At 41.9% G+C, this 21,608-nt stretch overlaps 1 protein-coding gene across 4 annotated transcripts in view; it reads left to right on the top strand.

The window, feature by feature from the left end:
- Positions 1 to 19,739, top strand: part of LOC146625097 (WD repeat-containing protein 37-like) — a 22,005-nt gene extending 2,266 nt beyond the window's left edge. For 3 of the 4 annotated variants that reach the window (XM_085362631.1, XM_085362633.1, XM_085362632.1), the window contains exons 3-15: positions 1,174 to 1,270; positions 1,366 to 1,461; positions 3,589 to 3,653; positions 3,996 to 4,061; positions 7,142 to 7,280; positions 7,746 to 7,817; positions 8,105 to 8,149; positions 8,328 to 8,404; positions 8,526 to 8,760; positions 10,197 to 10,338; positions 15,083 to 15,217; positions 17,294 to 17,408; positions 17,555 to 19,739. In XM_085362631.1, the coding sequence (XP_085218757.1) occupies positions 1,174 to 1,270; positions 1,366 to 1,461; positions 3,589 to 3,653; positions 3,996 to 4,061; positions 7,142 to 7,280; positions 7,746 to 7,817; positions 8,105 to 8,149; positions 8,328 to 8,404; positions 8,526 to 8,760; positions 10,197 to 10,338; positions 15,083 to 15,217; positions 17,294 to 17,408; positions 17,555 to 17,686 (1,416 nt within the window). In that variant the 3' untranslated portion in view covers positions 17,687 to 19,739. The remainder of the gene's footprint in view (positions 1 to 1,173; positions 1,271 to 1,365; positions 1,462 to 3,588; positions 3,654 to 3,995; positions 4,062 to 7,141; positions 7,281 to 7,745; positions 7,818 to 8,104; positions 8,150 to 8,327; positions 8,405 to 8,525; positions 8,761 to 10,196; positions 10,339 to 15,082; positions 15,218 to 17,293; positions 17,409 to 17,554) is intronic. The other variant, XM_085362634.1, reaches the window with a different exon arrangement.
- The last annotated feature ends 1,869 nt before the right edge of the window (positions 19,740 to 21,608 follow it).

The following is a 21,608-nucleotide window of genomic DNA, read 5'->3' as shown; positions in this document are numbered from 1 at the left end:
TGTATTGACAGGTTTCTCGTATCGGGGGAGATGATAGACAACGTGTAGGGTTAAAATGAAAAACACGTTGGATGACCTACTTATCAGTCGCTCTCAAAAATGGGATGGTTGAATTTGTCAGTTTGCCAGACCATGGAAATCCTTTGCCTTTTACTTTCTGCGCTTTGTCAGCCACTAAAACTAGAGCTCAGCTTGCACTCGCCTGTTGTCTCATCAAGTTTTAATATGGGCCGCTTGTTCAGGTCTGATTAGTCTTTTCAACAGTCCTTTTTTGTTTATTGCCAAGACTGGCTGGCGCTGTGGATGTACCTCCTCTATTCCCTGCAGCACTGGCTACACATACACAGACAGTTTTATGGACCCATATTTTACACAGAACAGATATTCTTCCTCACTTTTAACGCTGCCGGCTTTGGCCTGAGCAAGCTGCAGGTTTAAGTGCCACTACTAAAGCAGCTTTAAATTCACAAGGCCTGCCTGTTACTTCTTAAATGACCTTTATTTATTTGTTTGGGCTTTTTTTTGATAAAGTGTGTGAACGTGGTGATGACAGAATGGTCATGCGGCTAACGTCATTGTGCCAAGCGGTTGGTTTTTTTAACACGTGCCTCAGCTGAAGGGTGACAAGTGAAGTGTTTGGTATCGTTGTCTTTTGGACGGCTGAAGGACTGAGCAGCAGCGCTCAGGGAGCTGTGAGACGCAGCCTTCTGAATCTAGTGTTTTCATGGCAGCTTTTATGTGTCTTCACATGCTAGTCTGGTGGAGATTGGCGGTCAGCTGGTAACTGGGTACATCTAGGACTGCACCATGGAGGTAAGTTAGTAGAGGCTGGTTGGACACTCCTGTTGTGTAGTTATTTGTTTTTAGCTTGTAGCTCTGTAGCTCAAACTGTGGCCAAGAGTTCGCACAAGTTCATCTGCTGCCCGATTAAATCGCGTAAACACGTGTGTTCAGTTAAACGTTTTACCTTTAAGAGTCACAAACTTCACTTCCGACTGTAATAACAGAACATGTTGTTGTTATACAGTTCTGCATTTTTGGCATAGCATTATGCTACATTATGTTACGCCACACTTGAGGAGGATGTGGAGCGAATTCCTGCTCTACATTCCTGACCTTGAAGCGTGCCGTGTGTTTGACCTTACTGTGTGGTTCTGTTTTCTGTCTGTCCAGGACTCCAAGCTGCCTCTCGCTTTGCGGAGCAATCTTCTTGACCTGTTTGGTCAGATTGAACGGGAGTTTGAGAATCTCTACATAGAAAACCTTGAATGTGAGTAACTGACAGTGTACGCATCAGTGCTCATTTACTGAGTGGACGTTTTCAGTGTTTAAATACTGACACGTCATGGCTGTCTTACGTTGCAGTACGTCGGGAAATTGAATCACTGAATGAGCGGCTGACTGGAGATGGACAGGCTGTTGAGGGAGGAGACCCCACCAAGGGAGCCTTGAAAACAAAAGGTCCGTAATTTCCAACACAAATCTATTTAAGTCTGTAATTTACACTGAGTACAGTTAATAGAAGTCTTTGGAAATTGAAATGGAAAATACTGATTGTGTTTAAAGTGGATATCTCATCCCATGGTGGCTGAAGTAATCTCCCTGGGAGCTGATAAACATAAAGATTTAAATTGGCATGTTACTTATGTGTCATCTTTGTGACAGACTGTCGTAAAACAGCTGTACACATATGAGCAGTTGTTTTTATTTTTACCTTTAGGAAGCCAAACTGTGTTTGTTCTTTGAGTTACTGTGGTTTAGTCACGATGCAGATAGATAAATGGTGACTTGTAGGGCGTTTGTAAATGATTAAACTGCTGATTAAAACTCGAGGAAGTTGTTGATCACAGTCCACACAGTGTTATTGCCACAGGCTGAAGACAGAGGAGTCGCCAGCATCACAAAGGCGGTGAATTTCGCCGGCTGAGTGGCACCGTAACACCCACAAAGGGGTGTGGGACTTTTCAGTAAACTGATTTCTCCTGCATTGATCTGAGAGATATTACAAACAGTGGCATTCCCACTCTGTCTCTAGCCAGCTTTTCGTGTTCTGCATCACATCCATGTCATGACATTTCTCAAAAAGTATCACAAAAAACATTTTGGACCCAAACTACCAGGAGTCCAGGAACATAAATTGAAGGGAAATGTGCCCCCAAATCACTCAAACATACGATAGCATTCGAAAAGAAGAGAAGTACAAAGATACAAGCAACTAAATGTTTACAAAATTATAGATAATACCAAAATAACTTTAAAATATTCAAGATAAAATAGCGAAGGACACGGATATTTTCTACCTTTAAAAAAATGCTGTAATGAATAAGAATTAAAGTGAAGGTTAATGAAAGCAACAAAGTTTAATTTGAGATGTTTTATCGGCTCTCTCAGACAGGCAGACTCTACCTGCACAGCCTAAAAAGACAATTTATCATTTCTTTTCTTTTTTTTAAAACTTCTTTTTATGGCAGATGTTTGTACCAGCTGTGTTTGTTTATGTTGTGTCTATATGCTGACCAGGCTGCTATATGGCATGGCTACACATTTGCATGAGCCACCTGTTTTTTCTTTGTACAGGGTGAGTGAACATTTTCTAGGAGCTAATGTTTACTTGGATTTTACTATTTGGGCATCCAGCAGCCTCCATAAGGTGAAAATACTCTCCAGTAACCCTCTGCCTGGCTGTGTATCCCTGTTTTTAGTAAATGTGTTTTCAATGCCAACAGTTGCCTCGATTTTCACTGCAGCATCCATAGTTTTCATTTGACTTCAGAGCTTGAGGCACATGCCCACCTGGAGGCCAAAAACAGTATGGCGGCCCTTTGAAAGTCTATAAGTTTAACTTATCGAAAATACCAGAAGGTTCCTGTGCTATCAGATGCACTAATAAGCTTTAACTAACCCTGCCTTACAGGCCAAACGTACCAGTCCCTGTTTCTTCTCAGCAGCCCCGGCTGTCAGTGGTGTCTCAGTTAAACTGTTGGAACAATTTACCTGACATTAGATGTATGACAAATGTGACAAATTCATGTTATTGGAACTTTTCTGACCCTACACTGTAAATTTCCACAAGACATGAGATTGGAACGTTTTGTAATTGTTTTTGGCCACCAGGTTAGCAAGTTAGCAAGTGACTGAAATCTGTGAATCACTATAAGATGCCATATAAAAATTAATGATGACACGTTCTGTAAACTGGTCGATGTTCATTACTGCTTGGGGTGAGACACTCACATAGGTCAGACTTATGTAAACCCTCTGTTATGACACCTAATATCCTTAAAGCCAGCCTGGATTTCTAAAATAAGCTCAGTTTAACTGGTGATCACACTTTGTGAAGCTGAGCTCTCGACAGTATTTTCACAGCTCCGTCCTTGCTGGACACGGGGACATTTACACTGCATAAATGTTCAGTGTAGATAGTATAACTAGAAACGCTCAACAAGGCTTTGTATTGTCAAGGTGTGTGCTATTTTAAAATCTTGACACTTTACGAGGCCGTTACTGCAGCAGTGAATAAAAGCAAGCAAGAGTTCTGTCACTGGGTAATGAATTTCATTCATTGTTCTTTGTGTCTCTGTCACACAGCCAGCCACAGCACCAGTCAACTGTCACAGAAGCTGAAGACGACCTACAAAGCCTCTACCAGCAAGGTACCTGGCACAAGCCACGTTAGCCCGTTCAATAGAGCTCGTAAGACGTGTCATGTGTGTAAATATTTGAGCTTTTGGGATTCAGGCCTGTGTGAAGTAACTGACTGTGGAAAGCCCCTGTAATGCTGAGTGAGAGGAAGGAAGAATCTTCCTCTGAGGAGATCATAATCTGTTTAAAAAATGTGGGTAAACAAATAATTCACTGATATGATTGAAGATTTTAATCACAGGGGTAAAAGAAATCGTGTGTTTACTACAGCATTTACCACAAAATGTCATCTCCCATGACTTTGTCCTTTGTAATCTCTTGACTCTCTGACACAGTGCTTGTACACTTTCCAGGGCAAATTAGGTGGACCTCGCAACTTCAGTGTGGCAACATGGGAGTTGTGGGGCGGAGATTCATGGGTAACTTCCTGAATGCTCTGTTTGCCACTAAGCATCATGGGGGAGGCGGTGGTGGCTTGAATGTCTCTTTAACTGCAGTCTGAACTTGACTCCTTCTCTGCTCTGCACTCATGCTCAAGTCATTTGGGCAAAGCTGCATTTGTTAGATGTACAAAGTGTTACTTTATATTTTATTTGTTTATCCTTTTTTGTATCGCCTTTCATTACTTTGGCGATTCTTTGAGTCACTTTTCATCAGCTATTTCAAACACCGTGTCAGTTGGCTACACTTACCTTCTTGCTAGATGAGAAGATCAAAAGCAGTCCCAATTTTGGGGGGAGCTGACGTTAGTAGCTGGATAGCTTAGCTAAGCACAAAGACTAGGCCTAAAGACTTCTAATGAGGAAGCAACATTGTATTGCCCGAAAGGTAACATAATACATCTATCAACAATGATTTCTGTGGAACTTTTGTGCTAGTAATTTCAAGTTTCTGCTGGTCGCCTTAAAAAAATAGTCCGGCACACGATCCCTGCCTTCATAAAGTTTTGTTGTTTTTACAGTTAAGTTTTTGCACAGTTCAAACAATTGATATAAAAGATTTTGTCTGCACATTATGCCTTGTTTTGACTGAGCCAGCTAGCTGTTTTTCCTGTTTTCAGATTTTATGTTATCCACAGTTAACTGGCAACTTGACCAGTGATTAGTGTTTTGTGTTTTTTTTTTGTTTTGTTTTGTTTTTTTTTGGGGGGGGGGGGGGGGGGGGGGGTGTTGTTTATTTGTTTTTTTGTTTTTGTTTTGATCAGTGTTCCCCCGCATTGGCTTATGTTGGACAGGTCTGCTTTCAGCTTCTTTTTGTTGTCTTTCCCATACAGATGTTGTTAGTAATGATTACTATTATTCTGCCTTTGAAATTAACAGATAGTTTTTGTAAAACTATTTCAGATTTTGAAAAAAAATAACACCAGGTTTTTCATTAATCTGAAAAATTGCTGCCTTTTGTCTTATAAAGCTAGATGAAGTGTTTCCTCTCTAATTGGTAGAAACCTGTATCTGTACTTGCCATCAGGTTACAGATGAAACATCAGCAGGACAGCTGATGCCCTCGAGCTAGCATCCCTGCCACTAGCAGTATAGCTTCTAGCATCTTTACATCTGGTTAAAACGTTCAGGGCTGATCTCTGTCTGATCGAAATCTGTTGTAATGAAAAAACTACCATATTCTATCTTCACTTCACCTACTTTGCTCTGCTCCTCTCCACATTCATGCACACACAGTGAGAGCAGAGGAGAGGAAACTGGTGTGAGCTAAACATTACACGAGTGCAGATAAAATTAGTAAAATAGAAAAATACCTAAAATAAATATTTATCTTTTTTCCATTTCTATATTTACAGTAATAGGAGAATCATTTTTCTCTTCTTTTGTGTTCTAAGTAAAATGCTGTTCTGCTTTTTTTAATGCAGAGAAAAACCTTGAATATAGCCACAGTGAAAAGAGCATTGAGGGAATCAAGAAAAGGCTTCTTTAATTAACCCCATGACAGAAGTAGCAGCTATGTACAATACCACTAACCTCTCAGCTGGCTAAGAAACATGACCAAAAACTAATTTTGGAAAGATGGAGGGGACTTGAAACTAATGATCCTGACTAACTATAGCTTCAGTGTTGTACGGGGTTGACATTGACTGGGCTATTCACTCATCTTGTCTGCTATTTTGCTCTAACAACAGGAGGTGTATAGTAAGGTTGCATCAGAGCGCAAGGTGAATATAAACACTCTGGACAGAATAAGAGTTTATATTAACACAGTCTGGCACTCATGAACCAAATACTTTGCTGCTGCTGCATCTAATGTCTAGCAATGTTGTTAGCTTGTTGCTGTGGTCAGCTGTCTGCAGCAGCATGTAAAGTACTGGCTGTGACAGCTCTGTGACAAGTGAAACTGCACTTTAGTTTGTTTATCTGGTAGCCTGCAGTGACGGGTCCATGTGCAATCAGACCACTAGTTATTTTTAGAGGTTGCACCGGTCGTTTACAAGGACAATCACAATCTGTCCTCTCGATAATTTGATACTCTAGTGACATGCAGTGTGGCGCAATCTGAAATCACAAATATGGCAAACATAAAAGTGTCGCAGTGTACAAACACACTTGGGGTCTGTATCACAAAGCCAGTTTAAATTATTCTGATAAGCTGACATTTAACAATGAAAACGTATAACTTTAAATAGAGGAACACAGTATAGAGATATTCAAATAACTTCCCGATAATATAACTAATGTGATTAGACAAACAGAATTACCACAAAGTGAAGTCTTTTTAATGTGTTTGGCATTTTCAACATGAGCGGTTATAAACTGATAAACATTAAAAACAGTTAAAAGTTAAGGAAGGCTCGACCTGCCAATGCAGAGGGTGACCAGCACAGGTAGTCTGTGCTGAAAAATAAAACAGGTACGCGATAAAGCTGTAATGTTGCTTTTGTAATTAACTGAATTCATAAACAGCATGCACAATTAATATTCCATTGTAATTGGTTATCGAACTTCAGTTTGTAGTAAAACCTTTTTTATCTCTGACATAATTATCACCAAAAGTAAAAACGACTTATTATTCTTATTGCTCATCTCTTTAATGAAAACCTTTGCCGTCATTATGATCATGTGGGAGAAATGTCAGGCTGGCTTTGTTCCCATGTCCTTAAGTTAAATTGCTTTGGAGCCATTTAGCTGTACAGTTAGGATTAATGACACCTCGAAGAGACTTAACCTATTTCCTAAGAAGACGCCTTTCCAGGTGACCTTGTTTTGTGATACACACCCTTGATCTAATCTGGCAAGCAACGCATTAGCTTTTACTGTGTTTGACAACGAGTAACAGTTAACTGGCAATACCTGTATGTAGCCAGGTGTTGGCTAGGAGTTATATCAGTATTTACGGAGCCTAAATGAAGCTGTGCAGTAAGACAGGAGAACTACAAGTTAAACTCTACATATTCTTATATTTTGTAATCAGTGTAATTACATTTACATTTTTTAATAATTTAACTGAGTGCTGTTAAACCGTTATACTTTTCTCTCCCTCACACTCGCTTCAGATCGTGTCCAGTTTCAAAGCCACCACCGGCTCCCGGGCTTTGTGCCAGCTGCTCAAGGAGTATGTGGGCCATCGCGATGGGATCTGGGACCTCAGTGTCACCCGAACTCAGCCAGTGGTGCTGGGCACTGCCTCTGCAGGTAGAAAAAAAAGTCCCTTCACAGACTATATAAATCAATCATGATAGCTTTGTTGTACACACAGGCAGCATGTGGCACCCTAGTTTTAAATAAGAATAAATAGCAAAGACTAAAGGTGCTGCAAGCAATATTTGCATCATTATATCTTTGTCAAATTAATTGTGATGCCTCGGTGCAATTAGCAGAAAATGAGAACATACTTAAGATGATTGATTACATCTGGTGATGCAGCGCAAGTAGTGTTTTAGTATCAATATTTATCCAAACCAGTCCTTCAGAAACAACATGTTGGCCTCGTTTTATCTTTAAGGAAGCTCGTTAAACAATCCAGAAATTTCTTACCACATCCACTCAGACTATACAGCCCATTACATAAAGGCAGGATCATACAGCGTGAAACCATTAGCTGGTTACTGTAAAAATGGAAATGGCTGCATGTTGTTTATACCTGCTCTCTCTTAACAGACCACTCAGCGCTGCTGTGGAGTATAGAGACGGGCAAATGTCTGCTGAGGTATGCTGGCCATGCAGGATCAGGTAATCACAGCCAAAAGCTTTATTTGTCTACAGACATTCACAAAGTCCATACACAAAAATTATTCTAAATCGTTTATATTTTTTCTAATAGAATGTTTTAATAGCCTGTCTGAGTGCTTATAACAATATTTAGTGTGACGTACAGCCTGTTGTGCGACATCTCTTGTTAATAAACACTGGCTCATGGCAGAAGCATTTCGAAGCGTATTCTTAGATGTAACACTGTCTGTCAACATTTGCTTACACGGCTTGTTAGATGACGTCTCTTCATTGTTCCCTTTGCACAGTCAACTCCATCAAATTCCACCCCACAGAGCAGATGGCACTCACAGGTAAGCATTTGAATGCATGTTTGACTTGTCAAGTCGACTACGTTAAATATAGCATCTGTTTCAACAGGTTTGTTCTCCTTGTCGTCGTTTCAACCGTTTTCTGCTGCATCTGTTGCCTCCAGCAGTCACTCGTGTGTAGATGTGAGCTGTGCTCTTTGTTGATTTGTACTTTCCACAGCCTCTGGGGACCAGACGGCTCACATCTGGCGGTACATGGTGCAGCTTCCAGCCCCACAGCCACCACCAGATGTCAGTGTGAGTAGCTTTGAACTTGTTCTCTTCCCAGTGTTTCTACAATAGGTCACTTTACTCTCAAATGAATCAAACCAAAACAAGACAGGAGCTCGACTGAGCTTTTGTTTTGCGTCTTTCACAGGCTCCGTGCGATGAAGACCAGGATTCTTCGGACAGAGAGGAAGGCGAGGTGGATGGCGAGGGCCCTTGTGAAGTGCCCACGGTCCGGGTTGCTACTGCAACACTCAAGAGCCACCAGGGCGTCGTAATAGCAGCTGATTGGTTAGTGGGAGGCCGACAAGTGGTGACAGCTTCCTGGGATCGTGCTGCCAACCTGTATGAGGTTGAGACTTCTGAACTGGTTCACACGCTCACTGGTATGTAATGGCAGAGGAGTCGTAAACAGAAGTCAGGGTTTTTGTTATTTTTCTTCCTCATTAGTGTACTTTGTATGACACTCTACAGTTTAACCAGACTGTTATTAAAGTTCAAATATGAAACTACAGACATTTTATCTTGAGGCATGCTCACTCATCCAGATAAGGAAATCCCAAACAAATGATTCTGTTCATCTGGACGTAGCGTTTCCAGTGGGAAAAACCACTCATCCAAGTGACTTCTTCAGTCTCAGCTGGCTGCAGGTTTTCCCAACCTTATAAACAGTACATTTGCACAATGACTGAAACTAGCACCACTGATGAACTATGGGCTGTGAGGTCAGTCATTAATGTGGAAAATTTCATAACCACTGATCAACAAGCACTGATCAATGACCATGCGTACCATTCACAGAGCGTTGGGGAGTGGCTGCAATCACAGCATTGTAGGATGGTAAAAGATGTACCCTTAGGCCCCCTCCTTGATTCAGAGATGGTCTTTCCCTTTTCCTTGACTCCTCGCTCGAACCAGCGTTCCTCCCTGTCCAGGATGTGTACATCCTCATCACTGAAAGAGTGTCCACTCGCCTGTAGGTGTAAATAGACTGCAGAGTCCTGGCCTGACGAGGTAGCTCTTCTGTGTTGTTCCATCTGCTTAGCCAGAGGTTGTTTGGTTTCCCCCGATGTATAAATTATGGCAATCCTCCTGGCACTTAACAGCGTACACTGTGTTACTCTGTTCTGATCCTTGGGGTTGACCTGTTTTTGGTGCAGCGTGTTTTGGGGTTTGAAAGCCACAGAGACAGGGTGTTTAGAGAAAATGTGTTTCAGCTGTTCCAGTGCTGCTGACACATACGGGATCACTACAGGTTTTTGCTCAGGCAGCAGTTGTCCTTTTCTCCTGGATCGGCTGGAGTGATAGAGCAGTGACAAAATGTTCTCATGATAGTCTTTCTGGTTTAGCAAAACCGTGCACCTACCCTTGTCTGCTGGACAGGTGATAATGTTGTCATCACTAAGCAATGTGAGTGCCTTCCTCTCCTCCATGCTGATGTTTGATGTTGGGTACAGGCATTATAAAATCCATGTAGTTTGTGGAGCCAGCTTGCTTCTTTCAGTGTTTCTCAAACTCTTTTTTTAAAAGCTGCCAACTTACAACTTTTAAAAAGTCATTATTAATACTAAACGATCCAGGTTGAATTTTACTAAAAAGGTCAGTGCAATAGCACCAACAAGCTTTCTTCTTTTCCATGAAATCACATTCAGCCTCATATTTTTCACCTTCTTGTCCACGCTCCACCTACACTGGTTTAATCCAAAGAAAATCTGACGTGTAAAAATCACACGCTGTTGTTTTTGTTGTTGTTTTTTTATGTTGAGATTACTTAAAAAGGTGTGATTTTATGCAACACAATGTGCTGTGTGTGTGTGTTCAGGCCATGACCAGGAGCTGACTCACTGCTGTACCCACCCAACCCAGCGGCTGGTGGTCACTTCATCCAGAGACACCACCTTCAGACTGTGGGACTTCAGAGACCCATCCATCCACTCTGTCAACGTCTTCCAGGGACACACTGAGTGAGTCTTTCTCTCTCACCCGCGCTCCTCCTTCCTGGTTCCCTGACAGATACTTAAATGTGGGTGCAGTCTTTAATTTGCCCACAGGGTGGTGCTGTAGCATCTCACCTCCATAAATCCCTCCAACATTTTCTTTTTCCTTTTACATTAATTTACAGACCCTGTTGCTCTAAGCCAAATCCTCCACTTGCCTCTCATTCATTACGGAGCACTTCTCCTCACTTCAACAGTTTGCTTCTCTTTCTCCTCTCTGCTCTTCGACTCTCGTTCTCCCTCCCTCTTCCCGTTCATTTATCTGTCCGTTTCTGCGTTAATCCCCCCACTCTGTGTAATTTGGCACTTCGCTCGCTGTTAACACTCAATTGCAGCCGCTCATTTCAAAACGATGACTGTCAGGCTTGTCTGTGGCTTTCAATGGCAGTGCTCTTTAAAAGGCACAAGAAGTGCAAGTGTGTGTGTGTGTGTGTGTGTGTGCCTACATGCGTGTGCCGGCTGGCTGGCAGCCTTTGATTGCAAGTGGGGGGATTATGGCAGAGCTCATTATGTACGACCCCAACATGTATAATTCCCGCAGATCCCACTCTAATTCTCTCCCATAGACAATTGCTGTAATGAGATTAAGCACCAGTGTTTCACAGTTAACAACAGCCCTCCTCCCCTCCTTTCCTTCCCTCCATCCTTATTTCCTTCACAAATGGCCACTTTCTTTGTGGCGCTGCATTTAAAGCAACAAGTAGACCTTCAGGCAGACATAATGATTCCCCAAACTTCTGCAGGCTCATTACAGGACTGCAAAAAGCCTAGTCTGTAATAGTATTTCTGCCACTTGACACACGCAGTGTAAATAAGAATGCAGCTGAGCTGTTTTTCAAGTTGCTGATTAATAGTTTAGTTTTGTAAATATGTATAAATGGAAGACGATGCCCATCTCAGAAGAACACAACTTTAAAGTCTTCAGATGTCATGTTTTCACTCATGTGGTGTGCATCAGTGAGTTGAAAACCCAACAATACTAATTTAGCTGAGATGTAAACAAGTAACACAATGTAGACTTCAAAGATGAATTAATTGGTTTAGTTTGTTAAATGCTTGCAAATCCATTCTCGGCCTTTTGCTCAGTAATTATTAAATATATTTAGTCCTGTTGTTTACTTTATAAAGAACACGGTGACACTGCTGCCAAGTGCCTGGAAACATAATAAGACACAGAATCTGATTAGATCTCAGTGTTGATATCTTGGTGATTTCGGTCCAACAAATATGCTAAAAAGTCCTAAATACTCTCTTTAATGGTTTGGAGGAGTAGTAAGCAGAAGAGGAGTTGAGACAGGCGTATTCTGTTTATCAACTCATGGCTTTTGCTGTATGTTTGGGCGAGTAGGAAAGCATAATGGACTGGACTGGACGCTGGAAAGAAGCTCATTGACTCTGTGTGTGTTTTTACAGTTTCCCCACTTTACTACTTGTGAGGTATCCTTGTTTTAACAGTGCCTTAGAGCACTAACAGGTTGCCATTCCTCCTACTAATTTCCCAGGATCTCCAACATGACATAATGGTGTGGCATAAATGGCATAATCTCCGCGTCCCTCCTGTGGAAACATCAGAGAGAGTAGAGTGTGAATAGTTTAATAGGCAGACGAGGTTGAGAGCTAGAGGGGAGACAGCCTCTCGTTTTCACCGTCTTCACTGGCAATTACAGCTAACGCTCCCTGACAGCGAACCTTGGCAGCTAAAAGTGCCGTGCGCCCCCTCTGTCCCGCCACCCCCGCCGTAATTGCAGTGTAATGACAACTGCGCGCGAGCTAACAAAACGACCGAGAGCAAACGAGAAATGACAGCGGACTTGCTCTACAGACGGACTGCCATGTCACGTTTGTCTCTGCTGCCGTCGACGGCTTTCGGTGACATCTGATTGCAGTTTTGGAGAAATGCAACTCTGTACGTATGTGTGCTCGTGTGTGTCTGCATGCAGATGTGACATCCTGTCTCTGGAGGAATACAACAGCACTTACCGGGTTCTCAGCGACTGTCAGATCTGCAGCATGGCAAAATAACAGAGTGCTCTTAAACCTCTTAGTCGTCGCTACCTGAATATTTTCATTAACATTTTAGGCTTATGCTCTCACCCACTCAACAGTGAGCACATGTTAAGGTTCTTTGAGATTTCCATACATTTAAATGCAGTCGCTTAGACCAAAGCCTCAGTGCCAGAACAGAAATCCAGTCCACTTAACAGTTTTACGTAAGAAAAATTAACATGCAGTTTGGTATCAATGTCAATAATACAAAGGAGTCTTACAAACTGTTATAATAAGTCTAGCCAGATCATTTTACACACTGCTTTCATGTGATATTTGCATTTATAATGCACAAAAAAATTTAACCCAGCAACACAAAGGCATTCAGAGTGCTGTTAAAAATGTCTTATATTTCGGGGAAGTATTTTCATTTGAAGATTGAGCCGAAGCTTCACGTGAAGACTAGCTGTAACTGTCCAAAGGGCTTTCTTTGTAGATGTTGAAGCTACAGGTGTGTCCTGGGCTGTGATGTCGCTTAAACGTATCACATGAGGCTGTCATAAAGTTTCTGTTTTGAAAAAGCACATCCCCAAGAAAACACTCACCGAGTGGCTGTGCACCAGCAGATTGTAGCTTTCTGCCTTCTCGAGATTCACTCTTTCACACGAGTGAGTGACAGCGAGATAAAACGATGTATTGTAGGGTCTTTACCTTATAATGGAACGCACCGTGAAGTGACTGTTGTTGTGATTTGTTGCTGTAGAAATCTAATTGAAATGATCTGTTTTCTTTGTGAGAACAAGTTTGAGTTTCAGATCATCACAGTTGGTCAAAAGTTGGAAGTTTTGCATTGTTCTCATTTTCTTCACATCTTATATGAGTCATGACACCTATTGTTCAGGAGAATACTGCAGCCTGTACTCGCACGCTCAGTGCTGGTGTAAATCCTGCCGAACCGTGAACGGCCATCTCTCGCTTCTTCTCCAGCACCCAAAGTCTCACAAAGAGTCTCGACCTTGGCTGTCAGAGACACTGCAAAGCATTAAGTACTACTGAACACTCCCCTCCTTCCTCACACCCATTCTAAAAACCCTTTAACCTTAATCAACCTTTTAATCAATTATCTCGTCTGATTACACTCCCCTCACACCTCCCACCTAACACACCTCCTATCTTTCCTCTTCGCTATCTCTCCCTGCTCTCCGTTTATTCCCAGGTGGGCTGTACCCTGCAATGTCAGAAGGTGCCTGTAACGATAGAGCAGTTTCTTTGAGCCGCAACCTCCCTAATAGCACAAAGTTTAGTCCGCTAATTAGCCCTTAATGCCATGTCGATTTAAATTAAGCAGGAAGCCAGTTTTACCTAAAAAGATGGGATGTAGAACCCAAGATAGTGCTGTATGTGTGTGTGTAAAGGCAACACGAACCTTAATAAAGAACGAGGAAGCCTATTCAGGCTTTTGGTTTTACTTACCTCCATGAATGAGTAGAATAGATTCAAAATGCTAAAGATCTGTTAAATGTATGGATAGGCCTGACCTTAGTCCTAAAGAGGAATCATGCCTGGCTGAATATAGGGGGGGCGGAGGAAGGGATGGGTGTATGCACTGCTGCCTCCAGTGTGCAAAACATTCCTGTCAACAGGATCAACTAAATAAAGTACTGCCTGAATTTGAGCACACATTTGTTTTTGTTAACAATATGACAAAAGAACATTTAAGTTTTCAAACACATGGAGATTTCCACTATAAAGTCAAATGTTAACGAGTTATCGCGGATCTATATATATATATACTGTATTGGTGTGGCTCCGTTGTATTGGATAAAAAACCATAACAATAAAACACTTGTGTATAGTTTAGGGGTGCCCAAGCATACATCGAAAGTGCTGCAAGTAATGGGTACTTGAGGTTACCTCAAAAGGCTCTGAGAGGACGCGGTAAACGGACTGGTTCTTATATAGTGCTCGTGCACTCTACTTGAGTACTCAAAGAGCTTTATACATTCATACAAGCACTTTGCTCTACATTTCTAAGTGCTTCTGTCTAATGTTCATGCTCTGATGAATGCATCAGGAGCAACCGTGTATTATACTTGTATGTATTATGTTATATGTATAATGTTCCCAAACTTCGGAGCATGTGTTTCATCACATTTAATCGTAAACTGAGAGAAAGAAAATGTGACTAAATGCCAATGCATCGAGAGGAAATCATCGTTCACAGCATCCTGATGGCTCAAACACGTTTGCTGGTGTGAATGTTTTCAAGTCATTATTTATCTCTTCACTTTGTCCCGACTGCCGCATCTCTGTGACATCCTCTGTGCACGAGTGAGATCCTGCCAACTTCAAGTGGCAAAATGACACTTTGTAAGGTTTTAACAATGCAGAGTCGCATCATAAACGAAGAAGCACACAGTGTCAGCTTTACAGTGTTGTACCTGACACACCCTCTGTGGCTCCAAGTGTCTGCACATCACCGTGACGCATGTGTGCGGCTCGTGTCATCTTTTATGTATTAACAATAATAGCACTGCCCTGTGGGAGGGGGTGACTAATAACTTGTCACTCAGAAAACTTTCTTCTTTCCGTGACTGGTAGAGATGTGCAACTATGATCTCTGAAATAGAAAACCATACAGTAGCTCATTACCACCTCCGTTTGCTGCTTGCACGCTTTCGTGCGTAACAAGTGTGTAACGCTGTCGTGTGTGTTTGTCTTGCAGCACGGTGACGTCTGCGGTGTTCACAGTGGGTGACAATGTGGTTTCAGGAAGTGATGACCGTACTGTCAAGGTGTGGGATCTGAAGAACATGAGGTCGCCTATAGCAACCATCCGCACTGACTCAGCTGTGAACAGGTAGGTGACAGGAGGAGAGAAACTGTAGCACGCGGTGCTGCACGTTACAAACTATGGTGTTAAATTGATATGTTGGCTGGTTGAGCGCTCTGTCAGTGGTTGTCAACACTATAAATTAATTTAAAGTCGTAGATTGCTTTGAGGTTTATTTATTCAATATAAAGTATAAATTGAATTAAAATTTTACAAGTAATTAACTTAGGCTGATGTAGTTAAAGTCAGCATTTTGGGCATCAACTTTTCTTTGTGTATTATACTTTTCTTTATACTTTATGCTTAACAAATGTATTAGAAAACCACCCGCTGTACGGTTTATGCAACCGCTGCTCTAAATTAGAAGTGATGGTAACTACCAATACTTGTAATTACCAGTATGCGCAAGCTCTTTAGTCAAAATGATATTTTTAATGCTAAAATGTAATTACTGTTGTTATCCATGAAATTTGAAATTCACTGGGTTTCTTTTTTTAAAGCTGAAAAAAATAATATAGCGCACTGTTATTTTTGATTAAATGTCAAATTACAGTTATTCACTTGCATTCCTGAATAGGAAAAAAAAATTTTAGTTATTGAATGTTCTTGAGTGAGGTCGCAGATGCAAGTGATGGAAATTAGTTTGATTCAAAGGGTGGCTGGGCTCTCCCTTACAGATCATTTGAGAAGGACTTATAGTAGAGGTGCTGCTCCTCCACATCGAATAGCGCCAGTTGAGGTGGTTTAAGCAGGATGGTTCCAGATGCATCCTTGGCACGTTGTTTCGGGTATGTCCTGCTGGTAGGAGACCTCTGGTCTGAGGGAATTCTGAACTTCCCTGCTTAGACCGCTGTGACCTGAACCTGGATAAGCGGCAGAATGGATAGATGGATGAATGTTGCACTTAATTAATTTTGGACTTCTCAGAGGAGTCCAGTGTTAGGTTTATATTGTTGGATTGTCATTTATGCTTAGAAATATATACTCATATATGCTTAGAGTTATATAATTGATTGCATATTGATTGGATGTCTGATCCTTAGCAGTCTGCAAAGACTGTGTGCCTTCCAGAGGGTTCTGGCATACTTTTTTTTTTTTTTTTTTTAAATACTTGTGTTTTCTATTAGTGACTGGGGATCTAAAACAGTGTTTCCCAACCTTTTGGAGCCACGGCACATATTTCACATTAGAAAAATCACACCGCACACGACCAAACAAAAATGTCACAAAAAGCATATTGATCATTTTTCCCCACGCACCAGATATAGTGGAATTGGCTCGGTTTGTCCCCAGTGTACCTTTTTGTGCTTTCTTCTACTCATGCTTTTCTCCAGGAACCAGGTCAGACTGACTACTTTTTCGTTTCAAATAACTATCTATTGCAGTGGTTCTTAACCTTGTTGGAGGTACCGAACCCCACCAGTTTCATACGCGCATTCACTGAACCCCTCTTTAGTGAAAAATAAAATAGGATTTCTTTCAAATTCAAGACATACATATGTTTTTTACTGGTGCACAAAATGAGGCGTGCATATCACGGCGGAGGCTCTGCCGAACCCCTGAGACCGACTCACCAAACCCCTGGGGTTCGATCAAACCCAGGAACCACTGATCTATTGCTATTATGCGCTGTGTCGTCTCACAGCATGACTATTTTGTAATTGTTTTTCTTCATCTTCATCTTCTTCAGCAGGTAGTTGTAGTGCCCTCTAGTGGAAGAGAATGTAATTGTTAGAGTGCTAATCAGGTGGAACCCGATAATCTTCCGTGCTGCAGGACAGTGGTGGGGAAACAGTGGTCTAATAAACTTGTTAAGCATTGTATGTACTGTTAAGGCAGTTAGATGTTCGTATTAACATGGTTATTGTTCCTTATCTTCATCTTCCTTTAAAGTGCACCACACCACCATTTACCAGACAAGATTGTAAGTGTCATCATTGTGCTGCAAACAGAAAGTGAAAATGTGCTTCAGACGTGGCTAGATTTAAATTCTATTCTTTCAGTAAATCACTGACATAGAGTCGGTCCAGTCAATCAGGAGAACTCGGGTCAGCAGATAAACTCTGGCTCCAGTTTAAAGTGCGACTACATCTGATCTTTCAGGATCAGCGTCTCTGCCAACCAGAAGATCATTGCTCTGCCACACGACAATCGACAAGTACGCCTGTTTGACATGAGCGGGGTGAGGCTGGCCAGACTTCCACGCAGCAACAGAATGGTAAGAGCAGAATAACCTGGACGGGAAGGCGGTTGTTAGCATCAGTTACCATAAACTAAAACGTGTGTGTGTGTGTGTGTGTGTGTGTGTGTGTGTGTGTGTGTGTGTGTGTGTGTGTGTGTGTGTGTGTGTGTGTGTGTGTGTAGGGTCACAGGCGAATGGTGTGCTGCACGGCGTGGAATGAAGAAAACCAGTCGTGCAACCTGTTCACGTGCGGCTTCGACCGGCAGGCTATCGGCTGGAACATCAACATCCCCGCCCTGCTGCAGGAGAAGTGATCAGAGTCCCTCCGTGTATAGACGGCGCAGCACACGTCTGCACTGTAACCCGCGGCCTCGCACACGCGTGTTTCCTCTGTCGAGCAGTTTGGTTGTCATGTGCTTCGCAGCTTTCCAGCAGTGAGCTCCAAGTTCAGACAGTAATTGCTCCTCAGTTACTCTCACATAAAAGCCTTTTCATGTCATCTGAACACGCGTGTACGAGGCCACACAGCCGACCTTCTGCGTCTGACCCTTCACTTATTTAGCATGGATCGTGAATTGTGACAAGGCTCGTCCGATCTGTCCGCCCCCAGCCTCCTCTATATATTTCTGACCCGTGTGCCGCGGGGCTGCCGATCACGGCACTGTTGTTTAGTTACTGCTGAATCGTCGCTCTTGCATGTAGATAAACTCAGTTTGCAAATGTTACTTGTAAAGTCACAAGAGAATAGAACCGTTTGTAGAATACGATGTGTAAATAATATATTGTGGCCTGTTTAAAGTGACCTGTGTTGCAGGTTGTTGTTGTTAGCTAATGTGTCTTACAGTTTGGCAGAGACAGTTCTGTGATTCTTTTATTTTATTTTATCCTTTTGGTCAAATATTTGGAAGATTTCTTATCGGAACATATCACAAATCTCCGTCATATCACCTGTGCAGCGAGCGGGCTGCCGGGCCAGTCGGTGAGCGCTTCAAATGGCGTCTGAGGCGTTGTGGGAAACCTTTGACAGATTGAGATTCGCTCCCTTGCCTGTTACCTTTGATGCTTTCAGTTTCACAGCCAATATTTCCAGTATAGTTGAAACTGTAACTCTGCCTTGTTCTGCGTTTACAGTGGATTTTTTTTTTTTTTTAAACATGTTGCTTTTTTCTGCCTTTTCTGTGAGGATGTAAAGTGTCAAGAGCATAGCAATAATGACTCTGTGAACAGGAATGTGTTGTGCATTATCATATTCCAGTATTCCCTACGTGCTGCTGGTGTCCATAAGCTCGGTATAGACTCGTCCTCTTTAGCTTGCTGCCAGCTCCTGAGCCCTGCGTTGCTGTACTGTGTGATCCTTAAGTGAACTTGTCAGGTCATTTCTGTGCTTCAGTAGCGCTCCTGTCAACATGCTCTCGCAGTTTGTGTTGAGCCCTCAGTCTTCTATAACTTCCTGCATCTTTGTCGCTGGCGGCGCTTTTACTCTCTGCACGGAGCGCTCTTTATCCAAAAACAGAAGCAATAACCCAGCTTGACTTGATGTTTCTGGTGCTCGGAGTGAAGTCCGGGTCTTTCTTTTTTGTTTTCTTCCATTTTGAAATCAGTGACTATAACTTGAAATACACACTGAATCTCAGTTTGACTTCTGACTTGCCTAGAAATAGGCTTAACTGGATTCCAGGAAGCTTCAATTGTTACACTTGTGCAATATTTTAAACATGAAGTCATGCTGTAGTTTCTCACACGTTTAATCGACTTCAGTGCTGTAAAACCCACACAAAAGACTCTGTGTACCTGTGTGACTGCTGTAGCTGTAGCTCGGTGTATAAAGGTGACTTACTGAAAAATCTGGCTTCAGACTTCACTGCTGTTTCTACCCACAACACAAACGGGATGCATTCTGAAGTAGCATGAATCTGAAAGTGTAATAATCTTATTGAAATGCCTTACATTGCATTGAGGAGAAAAAACCCGGTGCATGGGCCTTATCCATCCAAGCATCAGTGCACTTTTCCAAATGCTTGTTAAAGAACTAATTGTGTTCCCGAGCACAGCAAAGATAGGATTTTTATTCCTGTTTCATTCAGGGAACTCAATTTGGCGCCCACCGGTATCAATGTCATTTTAATCTGCAGGTAGAACGGCACGGCCCGATTCGTGCCCCGCTTATGAATTTCAACCTGGAGGAAATATGATTTTGGATTGATACATTAAATTATTGCGTGCCAGGCTGTAGGGGTAAAAAAAAAATAGAGTGGATGGGCTTTGCTTCACTGTAGCGAATCATATTCACCTCAAACTTCATTATGTGATCTACTTTGCATACTTTATTGTGACGGGTACGTGCTCTCTTGACACTTTCCAATAAAACGTGTGATTTCCTTTTTCCAGTCTCACATCTCTTTTTCATCCTATTCAAACACAAGTCCCTTGTTCCCTTTTGTTCACTTCAGATGTGTTTTTGAAAGGCGCACTTTATTCATCAGGTAGCTTCGAAAAACAATGTAAAACTGGTGTTGATGAGAACAGATTTAAGAGGTGTGTGGATTTAATGAGACTTTTAATTTGCTTGTTAACTCATTCTTAAAGGAAGCCATGTGGAAGCCACAGCGATGCACAGAGCAGGCATGCAGCTACTTTATTTCTTAGTGTTCAACTTCTTCTATTTCTCTTTTTCACTAATGTCCAAGAACATAAAGTGGATCCGTCTGCTTCTTTTGCTTCCCCAGCTCAACAAGGGGCTTGGCTCAGGATGCCCAGACACCACCTCCTTAACTATATAAAGAAAGAACCAATCAGGAGGCTAATGGAAATCAGAAAATGTTATCAGTGATAACACCAAAGCAAAAAAGCTTGGGATTTGATTAAAAATTCAACAAGTTATAATGATTTAAGTTGTGATTATATCTCCAACCAGTAACAATGTGGCAGCCTCTCTGAAGCACACAGTTCGTAAATAAATATGTTTTCATCTACTGAGTTAAGACAACGTTCACCTTAACAAAGTAAATAATATTGGAAACCTGGAAAAGAGCATTTTTATGCTTGTGGGTCCCTCATCTTGAAATCAGTGATTTTCTGATTTGATCCCTGAAATAAAGTCTGTGGATAACACAAACTAAAATTTTTCATATGAAGCTTTCATATTTTTGCAGAAATTAAAGGTTGAGGTCGCGAGGCTGGTTTAGTAAGTCTGGGCAATAACATGTACACTTGAAAAAATAAAAGTGGCATCATTTTGTGAAGATTGTTTTTCTGAACTAAACAGGCAAGTGCGAAAAACTGGTTTCCCACATAGCTCGCAGACATTCATATCTGCAGTACACTAAACTACTATGAGACACAGCTTAAAACTCTGCCACACCTCTGATCAGACACTTATTATGGTCTAGTGTTCAACTTGAAGAAATTAAGTTTGCACGGTTTCCACTGCTCACAAGTTCAGTTTCCTCTGTAATATTTGTTTCTTCTTAAACAACGTTTCAGTGGATGATGTTACCGTTAGCTTTCGGCCTCCGATGGAGGCGTAATGTCCCTCCAAACTAGTTCATCATGTTTTTCCCCAGATTTAACGAGTTCACATGTTCCTGCTAATCTTGAGCCACTTGTCCCTACTTAGTTTTGACATATTGTAACCATCTGTCAGAAACTGAGAACGTCTTTGTCCCAGTGCATTTTTAATATTTACCGTCTACCTGAATAGAATTAAGGATTTATTACATGTTTTATTTCTATTTTAAACAAAATCTTTTTTTTTTAAATCTGAAACTGTTGTAGACCATACCCCACTGGTGTAACCCTACATGATGACACAATATCATGTGTTCTGGTTCCTAGATTTCACTGAGAAGCAGCATGAAACTGGGAGTCAGAATATGCTGTGGACCTTCACCTCTCCGTCCTCGTCCATTAGATTAGAGCTGGCTGGCTGTGACCAGCCGCTGGAGCAAATTGTCAATTACGATGTATATTGTTGAGCACACAGCCGACTCCGTGGCCTTAGGGGAAGGGGTGGAAGCTACTGAGGAGACATGCCTTAAACTCCCTGCACCTCCCCCCTCTTCGTCCTCACTCGATCCTTCCTCCAGGCTAATTTTTGGTGGCTGGTCTGTGTGACACCTGCCACTGAGCTTAACAGAGATGAACCATTTCCCCATGGATTTCCCCTGGGAGATGCAGGAGAAGGGAGGCCTCTTTAATAATAGTCTGGATGCTCTGAGCCTCAGAATATGATGGCAC

This window comes from Diplotaxodon limnothrissa, linkage group LG9 (genome assembly GCF_057381915.1).
Source record: "Diplotaxodon limnothrissa isolate DT_005_m linkage group LG9, D_limnothrissa_male_GT1.1, whole genome shotgun sequence".
Taxonomy (NCBI): Eukaryota; Metazoa; Chordata; class Actinopteri; order Cichliformes; family Cichlidae; genus Diplotaxodon; species Diplotaxodon limnothrissa.
This window is presented reverse-complemented; position numbering and strand designations above follow the sequence as displayed.